This window comes from Anas acuta, chromosome 32 (genome assembly GCF_963932015.1).
Source record: "Anas acuta chromosome 32, bAnaAcu1.1, whole genome shotgun sequence".
Classification (NCBI taxonomy): Eukaryota; Metazoa; Chordata; class Aves; order Anseriformes; family Anatidae; genus Anas; species Anas acuta.
This window is the reverse complement of record NC_089010.1, coordinates 1,442,032-1,460,172: the sequence shown is the minus strand read 5'-3', so window position 1 is coordinate 1,460,172 and position 18,141 is coordinate 1,442,032. Positions and strand designations below refer to the sequence as shown.

Sequence of the window (18,141 nt, the reverse complement as noted above, 5' to 3'; positions counted from 1 at the left end):
TTTCAGGTTAAATCCAAGGAAACCCATTCAAAGCGTGGTTTGATTTTAATGATAGTTTTTAAAGGATTGTAAGCTAAAACTTGAGAGAGAGAGGATGATTTATATGTTATCGATCAGTCGAAACACAACGATTCATTGCAGGTAACAAAATGCCTTCTCTGGGTTGAAAATTAACCTTGGGATCTCCCTCTCCGCCTGTGAAAATTAGGAAATTTGTGCCAGGCTTGAGAAATTTGCTGGAAAATCAATAAGAAGGGGACCTGTGGCTGAAAATGAAACTGGTTTTTAGCCATTTCAGACTGTTTTCAGAGAAAAGTCCACCAGTGGTAGCACTGGCACAAAGATATGCTTCTGCTTTCAATAAAAACTTGTTAATTTAACAAGTTTCTTGGGAGAAAATGGTAAAAATTGCTTGTTTCTTGGGAGAAAATTCTAGAAAAGGGGGAAAAATGCTAAAAATGATTTGTTTCTTCAGGAAAGTGCTAAAAATGGGAGATAAAATGCTAAAAATGGCTTGTTTCTTGGGAGAAAACGCTGAAAATTGGTTGGATTTAGGGGGAGAGCTCCAAAAAAACACTGTTCAGAGGGAAAAAACGTTGGAAATGGGTGAGATGATCAGGAATCTGGTAAAAACGGGCTGGATGTGCTGAAAAACACAGGTTATGAGCCGGTCCGGCGCATCCCCACCGTCACTTCTCCCACGTGCAGCCCTCGGCGCTGTGGCTCTGCGATCTTTCCCCTTCCTGGGGGAGAAAGAGCCCGAGTTGGGGTGAAACGAGGCAGAAACGGGTCCGAAAGGGAGCGGGGACCCCATTAGTTCCTCGCCAGCCCCCCCGAACGCCCCGGGGAAGGGGGCGCGAGGGGGTCCGGGCGCCCTTACCGTGACGTAGGTGATCCGCATCTCGGTGGTGGGCGTCTCCTGGGGCTTCCACGACTGCCCCAGCACCCGAAACCAGCGGCGGTACTGCTCCGTCACCTGCGGACAGCACCCGTGGCCGTGTCCCCAACGTCCCCAACGTCCCCTGACCCCCCGGCTCACCGCCTGTCCCCCCCCCCCGTACCTGCCGGTTGAGGACGCAGTGCACGAGGAAGATGAAGGCTCCCTGCAGGCTGTTGACGATGGTGAAGATGAAGGCCACCACCTCCCCCCCCTGTGCCTGCAGCAGGCCCAGCCCCCACGTGCAGCCCAGGATGCAGACGTGCGCCAGCGCCTTGAACGTCATCAGCCTGCCGGGACACCCGTTTTCCTCGTTTTTCTCCCCAAAACCATCCCAAATGCTCTTCCTCCACAAAAAACAACACAAAAACCCACCGGGTGTTTTTTATGGCCGTGACGTCGGCGTTGAGGGAGGCGAGTCGCTTCCGCAGCGTCCAGAGGGTGATGAGAAAAAAGATCAGATTAATCTGTGCAGAAAGCCAAAAATTACGTACAGAAATTCCGCAAGATAGGCCTGGAAATTTGGGGTGGAAAAGGGTCAACTGTAGGGAAAAAATAAAGCACCAGCACTACGTGGTGTGACCTCCACCAAGCACACGCAGCCCATGGGACGTAACGTCACCCTTAAACACGTGTGAATTTGCTCTTTTTAGGCAAATCTCTAAAAGTTGCTCAGTTTAGGGTCTGTGGAGGAGGAACCATGGGCACGATCATGAATTTTGGTTGGAAAAGGGGCCAAAAGATATAAAACCCCATCGTTAACACAGCACAGTGCCACCTCCACCAGGTTCACTGGACATTGCCTTAACGCTGTCCTTAAAGATGGACAAATTTTCTCTTCTCCCCCCAATTTTTCCCCCTTTTCTGCAGCAAAACACCCACCAGGATGATGACGCAGACGGGGCCGATGAAACTCCAAATGAAGCCTCTCGTCGTGTTCAGCCAGCAGCTAAATGGGCAGAAAAAGGGGAAAAAAAAAAAAACAAAACCACCCCGGCCACCGCGGGGCAGTTTTGGTGACGTTGAAAACACCCGCACCCAGATGCCGGGGCGTCCTTTTTGGGGGAGAATCCTGCAAAACGCATGGCGTTCTGCGCCGATCCCACCCCCTTGGCTGACCCCATGCCCGGGGGGGACTCACTGCTTCTCGGTGCCGTAGCCGTCGGGGCGCGTGGCGGCGGAGGCGGCCACCACGATGGCCGGGAGGCCGTAGCCCACGGGGTAGATGTATCTGCGCTTGAAGCGGGTGGCGCTGAGGTAGTTGAGGACGCGCAGGTTCCTGACGGTGAGGAAGAGGTGCAAACCCTCCAGGAGCATCCAGGAGAAGGAGGCGAGGAAGAAGTAGTGGAGGCAGCCGGCGATGATCTTGCACAGCGGCTGGGTGGGGGGGACACCGAGGCCGCGGTTGGCTCCGGGAGGACTTTTGGTGTCACCACGGGAGGTGGTGGCGCCTCCAGCCCTCGGAGATGTCCCAAACGCCCCGTCATGGCCTTGAACCTCGAGGGCTTTGAGTTCAGGGTGGACCAGAGACTTCCAAAGGTCTTCTCCGTCCTAAGCTCGGCTGTAATTCGAGCGGCTGCACCCTCCCAGAGGAGGAGGGGACCCAACAGCCTCAAGGAACCCCGGGTGGGTGGACCTGCCTTGGGTTCAGGGGTGATCTGGAGGCTCCCAGACATCCTGCTCAGTCCCGGTTATCCTAATTCGGGTGCTCTCACAGCAAGAAGGGAACCAAGGACCGAGGGGAGCCCCAACTACTGGGACCTGCTTTGAGACGGGGTTGGCCAGCAGGTCTCCAGACCTTCCTCAAACCTTTCCTACACCATAACTCGAGATGCTCAAGGAGACCCCCAAGATGCTCAAGGAGACATCAAGGAACCCTCGAATACCCCAAGATGCTCAAGGAGATCTTGAGGAGCCCATGGGGAACCCAGGATGCTCAAGGAGACCCCCAGATGCCTGAGGAGACCCCAAGGAGCCGTTACCTTGTTGCTGGTGAGGGGCTCGGCCACGAGGAAGAGGAGGTCAGCGATGAAGAGGCAGATGCTGAGCTGCAGGTGGAGGGAGATGCTGACGCTCCAGAGCGAGCGGCACAGGACGAAGGTGACGATGGTGAGGAAGAGGCAGAGCAGCGACACCGACAGCCCCACGCGGCTCACCACCCGCAGCGCGTGGCTCTCGTTCCCCTGCAATGACATCACCCGTGACGTCACACGCGTGACGTCACGCCTGCCCCGTCCAAGCTCAACTGCTGGGCGAGGAGAGAACGTGAAACGGCGCGGGCAGAACACGCGGGGCCTCACTTCTCGGATGGCCATGATGATGGCGAAGCTGGAGAAGTGGTTGCAGGCGCAGATGGAGCTCCGGTTGTCCCCACCGGTGCGACGGCAGCCCTCCGGTGTCCACTGCCCCTTGGAGTCATCCGGCTTCCAGGACACGCAGACCGCCTCCATGCCTTCCTGCAGCGACTGCGGAGCACGGCCCCCCTCCAGGTTTCAGCCCCCTGTAGGGTCGGTGTCGCCCCTTCCCACCTTTGGGTGCCAACGGGGACAGGGACGCGCCGAGCCTCGGCTTGGGGAGGCGCCGACCCTGAATTTTCGCTAGATCTGAATCTGGGGATGCACCAAGTCTGAATTTACACCGGGGCAGGGCCGCACCAGATCAGGATTTGCACCACATGCCAATTCGCACCAGGAAAGAGAGCCACCAAATCCGAATTAGCGCCAGGGCAGGAATGCACCGGTCCTGAATTTGCGCTGGATCTGGGTTTGCAGCAGGGCGGTGTTTACTGAAGTGAGTTGCATGAAATGCAAATTTGCATCAGGGTGGGGATGCACAGACCCAAAATTGCAGAGGATCCAGATTTGCATAGAGTCCAAATTCACACCAGGCTGGGGATTTGCACCAACCCCAGATCTACGCTGGATCTGAATTTGCAGCAGGACGGGGCTGCACCGACCCTGAATTCACCTCAAACTGCACCGAAGCCGCGCTCCGAACTTGCACCACTGCAACGCCCCTGCTGCAACAGGTCCTGCCGTGCAATCCCTGGGAAAATCCCCCCCCGGCACCCCCCCAGCAGCACCCCGGGGCCCCCCAGCGCCCACCTCGTTGTGCTGCAGGGTGATAAAGAAGTCGCTGGAGAAGGTGGTTTTTTTGTCGTTCCCCACGGTGCCGCCAACTACGCGGGAGATGAGAACCCCCGGGGGCATCTCCGTGACGTTATTCAGCACGTCCTCCAAATTCTTGTAGACGATGAAGGCCACCGCAACCGTGTCTGCGCAGAGAGATGGGTTAAAACCACCCCAAAATGGCAAATTTAGACTTCTTGGGCTTCCGTTCCCGCCATGCAATGGCCCTACCTTTTGGCAATATGGTGCATCTGATGTTCAGCTCCTCCTTCTCCACCTTCAGCTCCAGATTATTCACCCCAATGGGGCAGGCATCATCCACCAGCTTTGTCTCGGCCTCTGATTTGGGGAAAAAAAAAAAAAAAAAAGGCAAAAAAAAGGCAAAAAAAAGGCATTTGGGGTCTTTTGCCTGCCCTGAGCACCACCGCGCTCTCGCAGACCTCAGGGAACGGGTACGAGCGAAACGCCAAGCCGGCTCTCAGGGCATCGCCATGCCCCGAAACCTTTTGGGGGTGCTGCGGGGGGGGGGGTTGGGGGAGCATCGTGGGCACCCGTGGGTGCTGGGGAGGGGGGAGGCGTACGCATGAAGGTGGTGTTCAGCTCCTGAATGCCGCCGTGGGCGGCCTGCAGCACGATGGCTTCGGTGCTCTGAATCAGCAGCGCGGTCAAGTTGGCTCCGTGCTGGGTGTCCTGCTGGTTCCTCACCACGCTCTGCAGCTCGCTCAGCACCTCCTGGGGGGCACGGGGGGGGACACGGGGGGAGAGATGTGTGTAGGGGATGAGGGGTGCAGGGGACAGGCGCCCCGCTGCCCCCCCTGTCACCTGCAGCGTTTCCTCCGTGGTGTTGGCGCAGGTTTCCTTCGGGCCCTTGGTGCTGTTCAGCAGCTTGGTGCAAAGAGGGAAGCCCTGGGGGGGGGGGGGGACACAGGGGGGGCAGTGACATGGACCTGCACCCCATGGACACGTCTGTCCGTCTGTCTGTCCCTGCCTCACCACCCACCCCAGGACCCGCTGTCTCTGTCCATCCGTCCCTCCCTTCACCCACACCCCCATCTTTTGCCCCAAACCCCTCTTTTTCCCCCCAAACCCCTCTTTTCCCCCCCCCCCCCCAACCCCACCTTCTTCCCCTCGCAGAGTTTCTTGACCGGCTCCAGGTTGGTGACGTCGCAGGCCTCTGTAGGGCAAGGGGGGGTCACGTTTTGGGGAAAAAAAGAGGTTAAAGGGTTATGGGGCGGGGAAAGGAAGGGGGTCACAGTTTGGGGGGGGGGGTGGAGGGGCTGCTCTCAGCAATCCCCCAAATGGGGGGAAAAAAAAAAAAAAGGAGATTATGGGGAGGGAAAAAGGGTGAAAAAAGGGGAAATGGAATATAAAAAAGGAGGGGGGGGGAACGGTGAAAGCGTTGGGCCCGTTACCTTGGCAGACGATGGAGGAATCTTGGATGGTGCAGATCATTTTGGGGGGGCACCCGCAGACGGCGGAGGAGTTTTTGATGGAGCAGACCAAGCCGGGGGGGCACTCACAGACGGAGGAGTTTTGGGTGGAGCGGATCAAGCCGGGGGGGCACTCACAGACGACGGAGGAATCTTGGATGGTGCGGATCAAGCCGGGGGGGCAATCACAGACGACGGAGGAATCTTGGATGGTGCGGATCAAGCCGGGGGGGCACCCGCAGACCCAGGGCTCCCCCCCCAGCTGCCCACTCCTCGCCGTAGGGAGCCCCAGGCAGCAGCTGCTGGCGGAGCAGGACTGGTTGTCACACTGCACTGCGGGGGACATCGGGGGGGGGGGGCATTGAGAGGGGTCCCAAGCCCCCCCCCCTCCCCAAAAGGATGAGGAGAGGACCTGGGGCTGAGCCCCCCCCCCCCATCCCCATAACTCACGGGTGAGCATTGTGCCGGCAGCGGCGTGGAGGAGGCTCAGGAGGCAGCACAGTGCTGGAGGGGGGGGAATTGGGGGGGTGTCAGTGCTCTGTGACCCCCCCCCATAGGGTTCCCAACTCATTTGGGAGGCTCCAAATCCCCCTTTTTCTAAGCATGCCCCCCCCCCTCCACCAGAGCTCCGAATTCCCTTTTGAGCCTCAAACCTTTCTTTTTGGGGCTCTCCCCACCCCTCCTTTTTTTTGGGGGGGGGAGCTAAATGACCCCCTTCTGGGGGCTAAATACCCCCTCAAGTCTCAACCCCCCTTTTGGGGTCTCAAACCCTTCTTTTTGTGTCTCAACTCCCCCATTTGGGGAGTCCAAACACCTCATCAGGGCTCAAACCCCACGTTTTGGGACTCACCTCCCCCCCCCCCCAAAAAAAAACACTGAAAACCTCCTTTTTGGGGCTCAAAGACTTCTTTTTGGGGCTCAACACTTCCTATCATGGCTCAAAACCTCCTTCCTGGGGCTCAAAACCTCCTATCACGAACCAAAATCTCCTTTTTGGGGCTGAACACTCCCCTTTCGGGGCTCAACCCTTCCCATACGAGCTCTGCCCTACCCATTTTGGGGCTAAACATCCCCTTTTCTGGGCTCACGTTCTTCCCCGCCCATCTCACCCCCCTCTTTTGGGTCTCAAACCCGTCTTTTGGGGGTGTCAAACCCTACTTTTGGGGCCAAACATGCCCTCTCTGGGCCCAAACGCCCCCCCCCACCATGGCTCAAAACCCCCTTTTTGCCTCATTCTTCCCCATCCCAACTCAGCCCTCACCTTTGGGGTTAAAAACACCCTTTCTGGGCTTGATTCCCCCCACACACCTCCCCAATCAGGTCTCAAAATCCCCTTTTGGGTCTCAAACGTTTCTTTTGGGGGGATGAAAATCTCCTTTTGGGGCTCATCCCTCCCCATCAGAGCTCCAACCCCCCCACTGGGGCTAAAAACCTTACTTTTGGGGGGGGCTAAAATCCTTCCTTTTTAAGGTCATCCCACCCACATCAGAGCTCACCACCCCCTTTTTCAGGGCTCAAAACCCCCTTTTTGGGTTCAACCACATCCCTTCCCAGGCTCAAAGCCACCCTTTTGGGGACAAACCCCTCCATTTGGTACCCGACGCCCCCCCCCCCAGCCTCCTCACAGGATTCAAAAATCCCCATTTTGCAACGATTTCAATTTGGGCCGTTCCCTGCTACAGCCTCGACCCGCTTCCGCCCCTGCCTCAGTTTCCCCTTTTCCCATTCCCCTCCATTTCAACCCAAATCCGTGCCCGGGTGGGGGGGCAGGCATGACTCACCCCGGAGGCAGGCGGCGAGGTGGGGGGACCCCATGACAAGCGTTGGGGACGCGGTGGCACCGCAGCACCGGTGGCAGAGAGGAAGCAGCACCGGACGGCCCTAAAACCACCGTTCGGCCCCAAAACCGCTTCCCACCCCTTTCCATCCCCCCGCCTCGCTGCGGGCTGAGGCCTGAGGCCGCTCGTGACACCTCGGGGCAGTGACGAGGCTCCCCCCCACGGACATTTGGGGGACATTTGGGGTCCTGGTTCCCACTGGGACACTCGGGTCCCCTCCCAGTGCCCGTGACCCCATAACCTCGTCCCCACTGGGACACTCAGGTCCCCTCCCAGTGCCCGTGACCCCATAACCCTGCCCTCGTCTGGATGCCCGAGGCTCTTTCTAGTGACAGCGACCCCATAACCGCATCCTCCTGACCCCATAACAACGTCCTTGTCCCCTGCCCCAACCCCTGGGTCCCTTCCTAGTGACCGTGACCCCATAACCTTGTCCTTTCTGGACATGCAGTTCCCTCCCTAGTCACTGACTCCATAACCACATCCTCCTGACCCCATAACCACATCCTTGTCCCCTACCCAGACGCCTGGGTCCCTTCCTAGTGACAAGGACCCCGTAACTTCGTCCTTGCCATAAATACCTGGGTCCCTCCCTGGTGACTGCGACCCCATAAGCACATCCTCATGACCCCACAACCACATCCTCGTCCCCTCCCAGATGCCTGGGTCCCTTCCCAGTGACAAAGACCCCACAAACTCATCCTTGCCATGACACCTGGGTCCGTTCCTAGTGACGACCCCATAACCACATCCTCGTGATCCCATAACCACATCCTCATCCTCGTTTATTGCCCCTCCTGGGCGGGAGGAGGCATAAATTAATTGGGGTGGGGTGGGAGGTGGGGTGGCGGGGGGATACAGGGACCTCCAGGGGGTGTGGGGGGGGGACAGGACATGGGATCGGGGTGGGGGACACGAGGTTGGGGACAGGACTGGGGGATCCCGCGGTCAGCAGTACTCCGAGTAATCCTCCTCCACGTAGTTCGCGGGGAACCAGCCGACCTGGGGGAGCAAGGACACGAGGAGAGGGGGGGTGAGGACCTCGGAGGGGTCCCGGGGGGGGGTTCTGGGGGGCTCAAGGGGCCGTACCCGCCCGTAGATCTCCCCCTTCCACCAGCCGGGGTGGCCTTTCTTGCTGAGGACGCGGATCACGTCGCCCTCGCGCAGCGTCAGCTCCGTCCGGTCGCGGGCGCAGAAGTCGTAGCGAGCCTTGGCCGAGCCGAAACTGCGCACGGCCCCTGGGGGGGGGGACACGGGGACGATGGTGAGACCCCCCCCCGGGCCACCTCCCCTCCCCGGCACCTGTCTCTCCAGGCCCTTTGTCCCCCGTTGGCCGTCCCATGGCCGTTCCCTCGAGCCGTCCCCCTCGAGGTGTCCCCGTGGCGCGGCTGCCCCCATACCTCACCCGTAGCCCCCCCAGCAAACCCCGGTAACTTGTCCCTCTTGGGCCATTCGTCCCCATCGACCTGAGGACGTTGGTACGGGGAGGAAGACGCCACCTCCATCACACCACCACCACCACGAGCCCACCACCTCCATCCCAACACCATCCATCCCATCCCACCACCATGGGGGACCTCACCCCGTCCATCCCACCGCCACCCCCTCCGCCCCAACCCACCCCCCCAGGCCCTACCGGGCAGCCGGGGCCCAGCCCGGCTCTCGGGTTCCTTGAAGGGCACCAGCAGGGCCGTGTCGAGCGCCTTGAAGCAGTCTTTGAGGGAGTTGCGCTGGTAGAACTCCACCAGCTCCTGCAGACGACACGGACCAAAGGGGTCACCATGAGCCCCCCCCCCAGCCCCAACGGGGGTCCCCCAGGCAGCGGGGTTGGGGTTTGGGGGGCTCCAACACCCACCACCAGCCCCTTGAAGGCCTTCTTCTCGGTGAGGCGGTAGAGCCCCTCCGCCGTCATCACCTTGATGTGCTTCACCTCCGTGCGGTACCTGGGCGTAGGGACATTGGGGGGGGCGCTGAGCTGGTGACCCCCTTGTCCCCGTCCCACCCCGCCCAAAACCCCAGGGGTGGTCCCTGGGGGTGTCCCTGGCCCCTACTTGATGCTGATGGCGAATTCACCGGCGTCCTTCACCCGCTGCCGCACCAGGAAGGCGCCGTCCGAGCGGGGCGTCAGGATCTGCTCGGCTTCCCCACGCTCCATGGGGCCCGCGTACCTGGGGTGGGACGGGGTGGGGGTCCTGAGCCCCCCCAAACCAGCACCCCCCGCCTGCCTGGGGTGAGCTGGGGGCTACGGGACGGCCCTGGGGATCTGGGGGCTCCCAGGAAGGATGGAGGCATCAAGGGGGGGGGGTTGGGGGTGATGGGATGACCCAGGGGGGATGAAGGACCCCAAAAAGGGACCTGGCAGGGGGGCAGAGGCTGTGGGGTGACCCCACGAAGGATGGGGTGCCCCTGGGGGAGATTCATGGGGTGCCGGGGGCTGTGGGGGTGTTCCTTGGCGAGGATTTGGGGTGGGGGGTGCCCGGGGCCTATGGAGGTCCCCCAGGGGAGGATTTGGGGTGGTCTGGGGGGATTTGTGGGGCCTCCAGAGGAGGATTTAGGGGACCCTGACACCCACCAGAGGTAGACGGAGAGATCCGGCAGCGGCGTCTGTGGGAAAGAGGCAGAGAGGGGGGTCAAAGAGGGGGACAGAGGGTGACTCCCTCGAGACTCCCCCCAATATCCCACAGACCCCTCCCTCTCCCTCCAAATCCCAAGACACCCCAAAAATTTTGGGGATGTCCTCACATTGCCCAGCCCTTGGGGCTCCTTGGAGCCATTTTGGGGTCTCTCAGGGGGTTTTGGGGTCCCCGTACTCACGCAGATGAAGGGTCTGACGGCGGCACAGGGGAACCAGCCCACGTCGCCATTGACCACGTTCCTGCCCTGGGGACAAAGGACCATGGTGCTGGGGGGGCCCACGGGGGTCCCCTGGCCCCATAACGGGGTCTGACCCCTTGGGGGGTCTGGGGTGGCTGCGGGAGCCTGGGTTATCTCCATCGCAGGGATCCACCATGGCCATGAGGGTCCAACCCCATGGTGGGGGGCTCCGCAGAGCTGGGGGGGGGGGCGGCATCCTAGCAGTGGGGGGGTCGTGCCCAACCCCATAAGCATCCAGTCCAACCACAGCTCCCCAGCTCATCGGTGGGATCTCGTCTGGCCCACGGTGGACGCAGGAGGCTCTGGATTCACCACGTGGGTCCGGCACGGATTTGGGGGGCTGCCCCTCCCCACTATTGCCCACGGTGGGGTCTGTCCCCACCTTTGGGGTCCGTCCTGCCATGGCCTTTAGGGTCCCGCCATGGTGGCCCCATCCCCAGAGGGTCCCCACCTGCCACCAGAGCTGCTCGGCCTCGGCCACGGTGACCTCCACGATGTCCCCAGGGCTGAGCCGCAGGGCAGGACCCATGGCCCCCGGTGGCGGGGGCACCCCCCCATAGTGCTGGGTCGCCTCCATCTTGGGCAGCCCTGGGGGAACGACGGCACACGGTGACTTTGAGGGGGGACGGGGACGGGGACACCCCCTCGACCCCCAAACACAAGGACCCAGACATCCAAGGCACCCCCCAGCTCGGACTCACCCAGATCTCCCCGTTTCTTCTCGGGGCCCGGCCGCTGCGACTTGTTCTGGGGACCAGCGAGACCCCGATGAGCTCCAGGGGGTGATGGCACCACCAGGACCTCCCCGCTCCCAAATTTGGGGTGTTTCAGCCCCTTTTCCCCCATTTCACTGTTACCTTCCTAGTTCCAGAGTTCGAATCTGGGACAGGAGAAGAGGAATTGCTCGTTAGTGGGGAATAGTTAACGCCTGCCCCGATTAACGCTTGGTGCTAATTAGGTTCCTGGGGGTGGTGGGCCTCATTAGGGTACTCCACAACGCCTAGCTCCACATGGGTTCCCGTAACGCCCTCCTCCACCCGTTTATCCCACAAAGTCCTGCTCCACCTTGGCCATGTTGTATCCTGCAGTGCCCTCCTCCCCATCCCGTGATGTCCTGCTCCCTCACCCCACAGCATCCCGCATCCCCCACCCCACAACATCCCACATCCCCCATCCCATAACATCCCACTCCCCGTCCCATAATGTCCCAGTCCCCTGTCCCATAACGTCCCACTCCCCGTCCCATAACGCCCCCTCCCCGTCCCATAATGCCCCCCTCCCTGTCCCACAAAGCCCCCACTGCCCCATTTCCCCTCTCACCAGCGCCGGCCCTGCCGCAGGTCCCCAGCCGCCCCAGACACTCCTTGTGCGCGGGGGCCCGGCACCGGCTGCAGCGGTACCCCTGGTAGAACGTGCCCCTGGGGGGCCACCAGGACATGGGGGGGGGACACAGTCAGCTCATGGGGACGCCCCTCGGCCCACCAACCTCACCCACCCGGGCTTGGCCCAGTCCTGGGCCCACCTCGGCCTTGGAGGCCTTGACCCATCGGGTCCTTGGCCAACGTTGGCGTTGACCCAACCAGACGCGACCCGCCGTGGTCTCAGCCCACCGTGGTCTTCACCCACCATGGCCTCGGCTCAACCAGGGTTTGACCCCCCCAGGCCTTGACTCACCCCGGTCTTGCCCCACCTGGGCCTCGACCCAGCCCTTGACCCACCTTGGCCTTGACCCATGAAGACCTCGCCACCTCCAACCGCCTCCCCGGGGCCTCCCCCCTTCCTCCAAGCCCCCCACCCGCCCCGTTTCCCACCCCGTGGGGGGATGTGGGGACGCGATTCTGGTCGCCCACCTCAGCAACATCTGGCAGGCCTTGCAGGACGTGGTGTCCTCGAAGGAGAACATCTGGAAGTCGTGCCCGTCCGCCAGCGCGTGCTCGGGGAAGATGTTGGAGCTGGTGGGAGACCGGGGGGGGACACACGTGGGTCTACTGGGGCAAATCCGTGCCCCTCGAGGCCACCCGCCCCCCTGGGGGTGCAGGTCCCCCCCGTCCCGAGGTGTGGGGGCACCTACAGGGCCATCTCGAACTGCTCCAGCCACTTCTTCTTCAGCTCGCGCGTCTTGAAGAAGAGCTCGTAGCCCTGCAGCCCGGCCGTGTCGATGAGCAGGAAGGTGTGGGTCCACTGCGGGCACGGGGGGAGGCCGTCGGTGCCCGGGACCACCAGACCGGGGCACTTGGGGCCACCAAACCTGGGTGTTTGGGGCCACCGAGGCCCTGGGCGCTTGGGTTCTCTGGGAGGACACCGAGGTTCCTTGGGGACTTGGGCCCACCAAGGACCTGAACTCTTGGGTCCACCAGGCACGGACACCCCGTAGGGTCCCAGATTTTGGGGTTCACTGGACCCGGACACCTTGGCAAGAAGACATCTGGGGCCACCAAGGACCCAGCCACACATTTTTTTGGGGGACATCTGTGTCCCGTGGTACCTTCTTGCCGTCACGGGGGCCAAGGCCACCGTCCCGCAGTTGGTGGCTCTGCAGGTCCACGACTTCTTTGGCCTCGTAGGAGTCCCCCCGGCGCTTGCAGATGATCAGGGCCTTGTCCAGGAGGAAGCCGTACCTGGGGACAGGGACAGGGGTGGCACCGGGTCCCCCCAGAGCCCCTCGTGCCCCAGGACGTCCCCACCCTGCCCTGGAGCGGCTCCCGTTCTGTGCCCTGCTCTGGGGACAAGCGCGTCCCCAGGGTGTCCCCGTTAGTGTCCCTATTTTCCGATGTCCCCATTGCGTCCCTGTGCTGTCCTGGTGTCCCCATGGTGTCCCCGTGGTGTCCCCGCGTCCTGTCCCACCTGTCCACCTTGGAGCGCCGCTCGGTGCTGGACACCTTCAGCTCCCCGTCGATCTTGGGGCGCCCGAACTGTGCCAGGGACTGCGGCTGGGGGGGGGACACCGGAGGGGACATCACTGGGGGGGGTCCCAGGTGGGCCCCACCACATCGTGGAGGCAAAGCTGAGCACGCAGAGGGATCAGGAGGGGCTGGTGGTGCTGGGGGGGGGGGGTTCCAGGGGAATTTGGGGTGCCATAGGGGGGTCAGGGGGTGCTGGGGGCGGTCGGGGGGTGCTGGGGGGGGGTCGGGGGGTGCTGGGGGGGGTCCCCACCATGTTGTGGAGGCAGAGCTGGACGCTGGTGAGCTGCTTCAGGGTCTCGTTGTCCCGTTTGACCTCGTTCACGCACTGTGCCAGGTCCTGGGGGGGCACCAGTCAGACACCCCCGCACCCCCCGGGACCTCCAAGACCCCCCTTCAAGATCCCCAAAATCCCCCCAGGAGCCCCTTGCACCCCAAGACCCCCCCCCCAGAACCTCTCCAAGAGCCCCCAGAACCCCCTTGAGACCCCCCCAGGACCTCCCAGCATCGCCCAGACCCTCCAGGACCCCCCCCAGACCCCTCAGAACCCCTCAATACCCCCCCAGAACCCCCCCAGGACCCCTGGCCCCCACCCTCATGGCATCCAGGGCCGCCCGCAGCCTCTCCCTCTCCGCCGGCTCCGGTGTCAGCTTCACCAGTTCCTAAAGGGATGGGGGGGGAGGGAGGGGGACAGCGCTCGGTCACAGGTGTCCCCCCCCCCCAAGGGACCCAGGTGTCCCCCAAAGGACCCAGCTGTCCCTTGGGTCCCCAGGTGTCCCCAGTGTTCCCAGTTGTCCCCCACCCCAAGAGATCCTTTGATCCCAAGGGACCCGGGTGTCCCCCACCCCAAGGGACCCAGGTGTCCCCCAAGGGACCCAGCTGTCCCTTGGGTCCCCAGATGTCCCCTGAAGGACCCGGGTGTCCCCGGGGGTGTCCCCACAAGCAGACCTGCAGCAGGAGGTGGTACTTGAGCACCCGCTGCATCGGCACCATCAGCAGGTCCCGCAGCGAGAAGCGCCCGTTGTTGGCTCGCTGGGAGCACTCCTGGGGGGGGCACGGGGGGGGCACGGGGTCACGAGGGGTCACAGAAGGTCAGGGGGTGGCCAGGAGGTCACGGGGGGTCAAGGGAGGGGTTAGAGGTTGGGGGGGCAGTTATGGTGTAATGGGGGGGAAGGGGGGCTGGGGGGGTCCCATGGGGTTATCGGGGGTCACAAGGGATGGGGGGGGATGTGGGGGTCACAGGGGGCCTGGGGGAGTCCGAGGGGTGCTGGGAGGGGATGGGGGGGCTAAGAGGGACCAGGGGGGGCTCACAGGGGATTGGAGGGGGGGGGTCACAGGGGTCTTGAGGGACTGGGGGGGTCCCAAGGGGAGGGGATCCTGGTGCCATGGGGGGACAGGGGGCTGTGTGGAGATAGAGGGGGTCCTGGGGGGGGTCAGGGGGTCCTGGGGAGGGGTCAGGGGTCCTGGAAGGAGGGATTTTGAGGGGGGGTCTCGCACCCACCTGCAGCTTCATGCGGAGGTCGGTGCCGGCTGCCAGCTGGTCCAGGCGCCGGGCGGCCGCCTCCACCTGGCTGCAGTAGCGGCCGTAGAGCAGGAACCTGCCGGGTCCAAAAGCGGCCAAATTCACCCCAAAACCCACCCAAAATGTAGCCAGAACCCAGCCAATGCCCCGAGTTGGAACCAAAATGGATGAAGTTGGACCCAAACTGTGGGGGATCGTGTCTGAGGTGGAACCCTGATGGAGATGAAATCGGGCTCGAAAATCAGACCCCAAATGGGCAGAACTGGACCCAAAATGGACCTGAAATTGGACCCTAAATGGGTGGAATTAGACCTAAAATGGGCCTGATGCTGGACCTGAAATCAGACCCCAAACAGGCTGGAATGGACCCAAAGTGGATGGGATGGGACCCAAGGTGGGCTCCCTGTTCCCCAAGGACTCCCCCCTTTGTCCTCTAGGACCCCCCCATTGTCCCCTAGGACCCCCAGATGCCCTCCAGGATCCCCCAGGACCCTTCCAGGACCGCCCAAATGCCCCCCAGTCCCCCAGGACCCCCCCCAGGATGCCCGTAATGCCTTCAGACACCCCCCCCTCATTACCCCCCAGGCCCCTCTCAGACACCCCAAACCCCCCAGGACCCCCCCCCCAGCCCCTCACCTCTCCTTGTAGGCGAGGAAGAGGGGGGGCAGCCCGCGGCCCCCCCCCGGGCCCCCCCACTGCCCCCCGCAGCTCCCCCAGGAAGAGCCGGTGCAGCTGCAGCAGCTCCTGCGCAGATGGGGGGGGGTCAGTGCCAAAATGGGGACCCCATTTGGGACCCCCCTACTGGGGTTACTGGGGGGAGGGGGAGTTACTGGGAGCACGGGGAGGGATAACAGGGAGTGGTAACTGGGGGTTAATGCAGTTATTGGAAGCACTGGAGGGTGACTGGGAGGACTGGGAAGGGTTACTGGGAGGACTGGGAAGGGTTACTGGGAGCACCTCGATGTTGATGAAGATGCTCTCCAGGTCTTGGGGCTGCAGGAAGTGCCTCAGGGGCCGCAGGAAGTGCTGTGGGCACTGGGCTTACTGGGAGCACTGGGAGGGGGGACTGGGGGCGCTGGGGAAACCTGTCCTAGCGCCCCCTTGTCCCCGTCCCCGTGTCCCATCCCCTGCGTAACTGCCCCCATCCGTGCCCCCCCCAGTCTGTACCCCCCTGTTCCCCCGTGTCCCCCCCAAATGTCTCCCCAAATGTCCCCAACACTCCCCATTTTCCGCCCCATCCCCATATTCCCCCGTGTCCCCCCCAAATGTCCCCATGTCCCCCCACCCTTTTACGTCCCCATATTTGCTCCCGCATCCCCACATCCTCCATCCCCCCAAATTGTCCCATACTGCCCCGTGTCCCCCCGTGTCCCCCCACACCCCCCCATGTCCCCCACCCCCCCCCTAGCCCCCCACGCCCCCCGTGTCCCCCCCACCTGGCAGATGGACTCCAGGGTCTCCGTGTACCTCTCCTCCGTCTGCCGCAGCTCCTGGAGGCAGCACAGCCTCCGGTCCACCTCCACCTTCTGCAGGGGGCAGCGGGACACGATGACACCCAGTAACTGGGGGAGGGGGTCCCATGGGTGGGGGGGGGGGGACGCTCACGGTGGCCGGGGGGGGCTCCACCCGCATCAGGTCCTCGTAGATCTCGTCGCCGTCGTCCCTCTCGGCCTCCACGCAGTCGTAGAGGTCGTCGTCCTCCTCCGCCGTGTCACTGCGTGGGGACAGCCCGCTACCCCCCGCACCCCAAACCCACCCCCCCCCAGGACCCCCCCACTCCACCCGAATAACCCTAGAAACCACCCCAAAATACCTCTGGGTGTGCACTGAGAGTGCCCCCAGTCCCTATCCAAGTAACCCCAGAGCCCCCAGTGTACCCCCCCAAGGTTCCCTAGGAATCTCTCCATCGAGAACCCCCGGGGTACTCTGGAGGCCCCCAAACAACCCTTAAATTGCCCCAATAATTCCTGAAGGACACCAGAGCACCCCCTGCGCCCCCAAGGACACCCCAAACCCCCCCCCAAACACACCTCGAATACACCCCAAAGCCCCCAGGACCTCCCAGAACCCCTTAATACCCCCCTGGCGCCCCTAAAAGCCCCTAAGACCCCTTAACATTCCCCACTTTCCCTTAATACCCCCCTAATGCCCCCCGACACCCCCCCAGTGACCCCCAAAGCCCCCCCAGTCTCCCCCAACCTGCCCCACTCACTCAATGAGGTCCGAGAGGCCGCTGTAGATGTCATCGTCCCCAACGCAGTCCTCAGTGGGGAAGGGTCTGGGGGGGGGGACGACACAACATGAGTCCCATGGGGACCGCCTCTACCCCCCCCCCCCGGGGTTGGGGGTCCTGGGGGGGGGTCTCCTGCACTCACGTGAAGCCTTTGCTCTGGGCGATGGGGGTCCAGGACAGCGTGGAGAGCGTGTCGATCACCTGGGGACAAGGATGTGTCACCGGGGGGGTGGTGGCTGGGTCATTGTGGGGGGGGTGTACGGGGGTGGCCGGGCACCTGGGGGTCCCCAGATTTGTCCCCAACGCCCCCACCTTGCCGAAGTCCTGGACGTCGAAGAGGTCGAAGGCGCCGAAGAGGCGATGCTTGGGGAGCCCGAACTTGTCGGCGCAGGCGGTCAGGAAGGTTCGGATGTTCCTCAGGCACAGGAACTGCGGGGCCACACGTCACCGTCACCCCATTGTCACCCCCATTGTCACCACCATTGTCACCTCCACCCCCACGGCCACTGCCACCCCCCCCAGAACTTTTTCGGCAGCGTTTTGTCACTGCCACGCCATCGTCACCAGCGTCGTTGCAGTCACCCCCATTGGCCCCATGGCCGTGGCCATCAACCTGGTTGTTGTGCCATGGTCATTGTCACCCCGACGGTCGCTGTCACCATCAACGTCACCCCCATTGTCCCCATCAACTCTGCTGTCACTGTCACCCCCATTGTCACCATCACCCCCATTGTCACCATCACCCTATTGTCACCCTATTGTCACCATCACCCCCACTGTCCCCATCACGCCCCCCCCCCCCCACCATCACTCCCCCTCACACCACCCCTGTCATTGTCACTGTCCCCATCACTCCCATTGGCCCCAGGACCCCAAAACCCCCTCCCTGGGGCAATTCTGTCCCTGCTCCCAGCTCCCGGTGGTTTCTCGCCCCAGGTCCCACCTGTGACATCTGAGGGCGGGGGCAGATGTCCCGGGGGGGCACGGCGCGGGGCATGAGGGCGTTGAGGAGGTGGCAGAGCAGGACCCCATCCCGCAGGGCCTGCGCCAGGTCCCACACCTGCCCCCCGGGGCTGCTGGCCCGGTGACCCGCGGGGAGCACCCGCGCCGCCACCAGCCAGCGGGCGCACTGCCGCCACGCCTCCATGGCCCTGGGGGGGCACAGCGGGGAGGGGGGGGCGGTGGGGTCACGGCTGGGGTGGAGGAGATGGAGGTGGGTCCAGGAGGGGTCACGTCTGGGTTAGAGGTGGGTCCTGGTGGGGTCACGTCTGGGGTGGAG

At 62.8% G+C, this 18,141-nt stretch overlaps 2 protein-coding genes across 3 annotated transcripts; both read right to left on the bottom strand.

The window, feature by feature from the left end:
* Positions 1-26: 26 nt before the first annotated feature.
* LOC137846389 (adhesion G protein-coupled receptor E3-like) lies at positions 27-7,973 on the bottom strand. 2 transcript variants are annotated; one of them, XM_068664308.1, is made up of 18 exons: positions 7,586-7,973; positions 7,277-7,521; positions 5,946-5,999; positions 5,478-5,828; positions 5,184-5,239; positions 4,888-4,971; positions 4,647-4,797; positions 4,297-4,404; positions 4,042-4,211; positions 3,238-3,402; positions 3,094-3,120; positions 2,920-2,985; positions 2,079-2,314; positions 1,820-1,886; positions 1,313-1,404; positions 1,062-1,227; positions 881-976; positions 27-743 (listed from the first exon to the last, which is right to left on the bottom strand). In XM_068664308.1, the coding sequence occupies exons 2-18, from the start codon at positions 7,308-7,310 to the stop codon at positions 690-692; spliced, it is 1,977 nt and encodes a 658-aa protein (XP_068520409.1). In that variant the 5' UTR covers positions 7,311-7,521; positions 7,586-7,973; the 3' UTR covers positions 27-689. The 2 variants fall into 2 exon arrangements, with proteins under 2 accessions (XP_068520409.1, XP_068520408.1); XM_068664307.1 differs by having other exon boundaries at positions 2,920-3,120.
* A 124-nt stretch (positions 7,974-8,097) lies between these two features.
* VAV1 (vav guanine nucleotide exchange factor 1) lies at positions 8,098-18,141 on the bottom strand. Its single transcript, XM_068664306.1, is given in 28 exon segments — positions 8,098-8,335; positions 8,423-8,571; positions 8,970-9,084; positions 9,189-9,276; positions 9,385-9,501; positions 9,906-9,937; positions 10,148-10,213; positions 10,659-10,795; positions 10,909-10,954; positions 11,065-11,087; positions 11,528-11,625; positions 12,058-12,159; positions 12,279-12,388; positions 12,693-12,825; positions 13,052-13,137; positions 13,361-13,447; positions 13,701-13,769; positions 14,056-14,151; positions 14,609-14,705; positions 15,266-15,322; positions 15,324-15,373; positions 15,587-15,655; positions 16,066-16,155; positions 16,235-16,343; positions 16,842-16,907; positions 17,005-17,063; positions 17,175-17,291; positions 17,806-18,141. Coding segments are annotated over 28 exon segments (2,526 nt in total). The 5' UTR covers positions 18,010-18,141; the 3' UTR covers positions 8,098-8,281.

What these genes read in the sequence shown, in the direction of transcription:
- LOC137846389 (XM_068664307.1), bottom strand. Translation starts at nt 7,310, where the DNA reads ATGGGGTCCCCCCACCTCGCCGCCTGCCTCCGGG. An exon ending in CCGTCTGCGTCATCATCCTG is followed by an intron (nt 1,405 to 1,819) that starts GTGGGTGTTTTG and finishes CTTTCTGCACAG; the next exon opens with ATTAATCTGATCTTTTTTCT. An exon ending in ACGGCCATAAAAAACACCCG is followed by an intron (nt 1,228 to 1,312) that starts GTGGGTTTTTGT and finishes GTGTCCCGGCAG; the next exon opens with GCTGATGACGTTCAAGGCGC.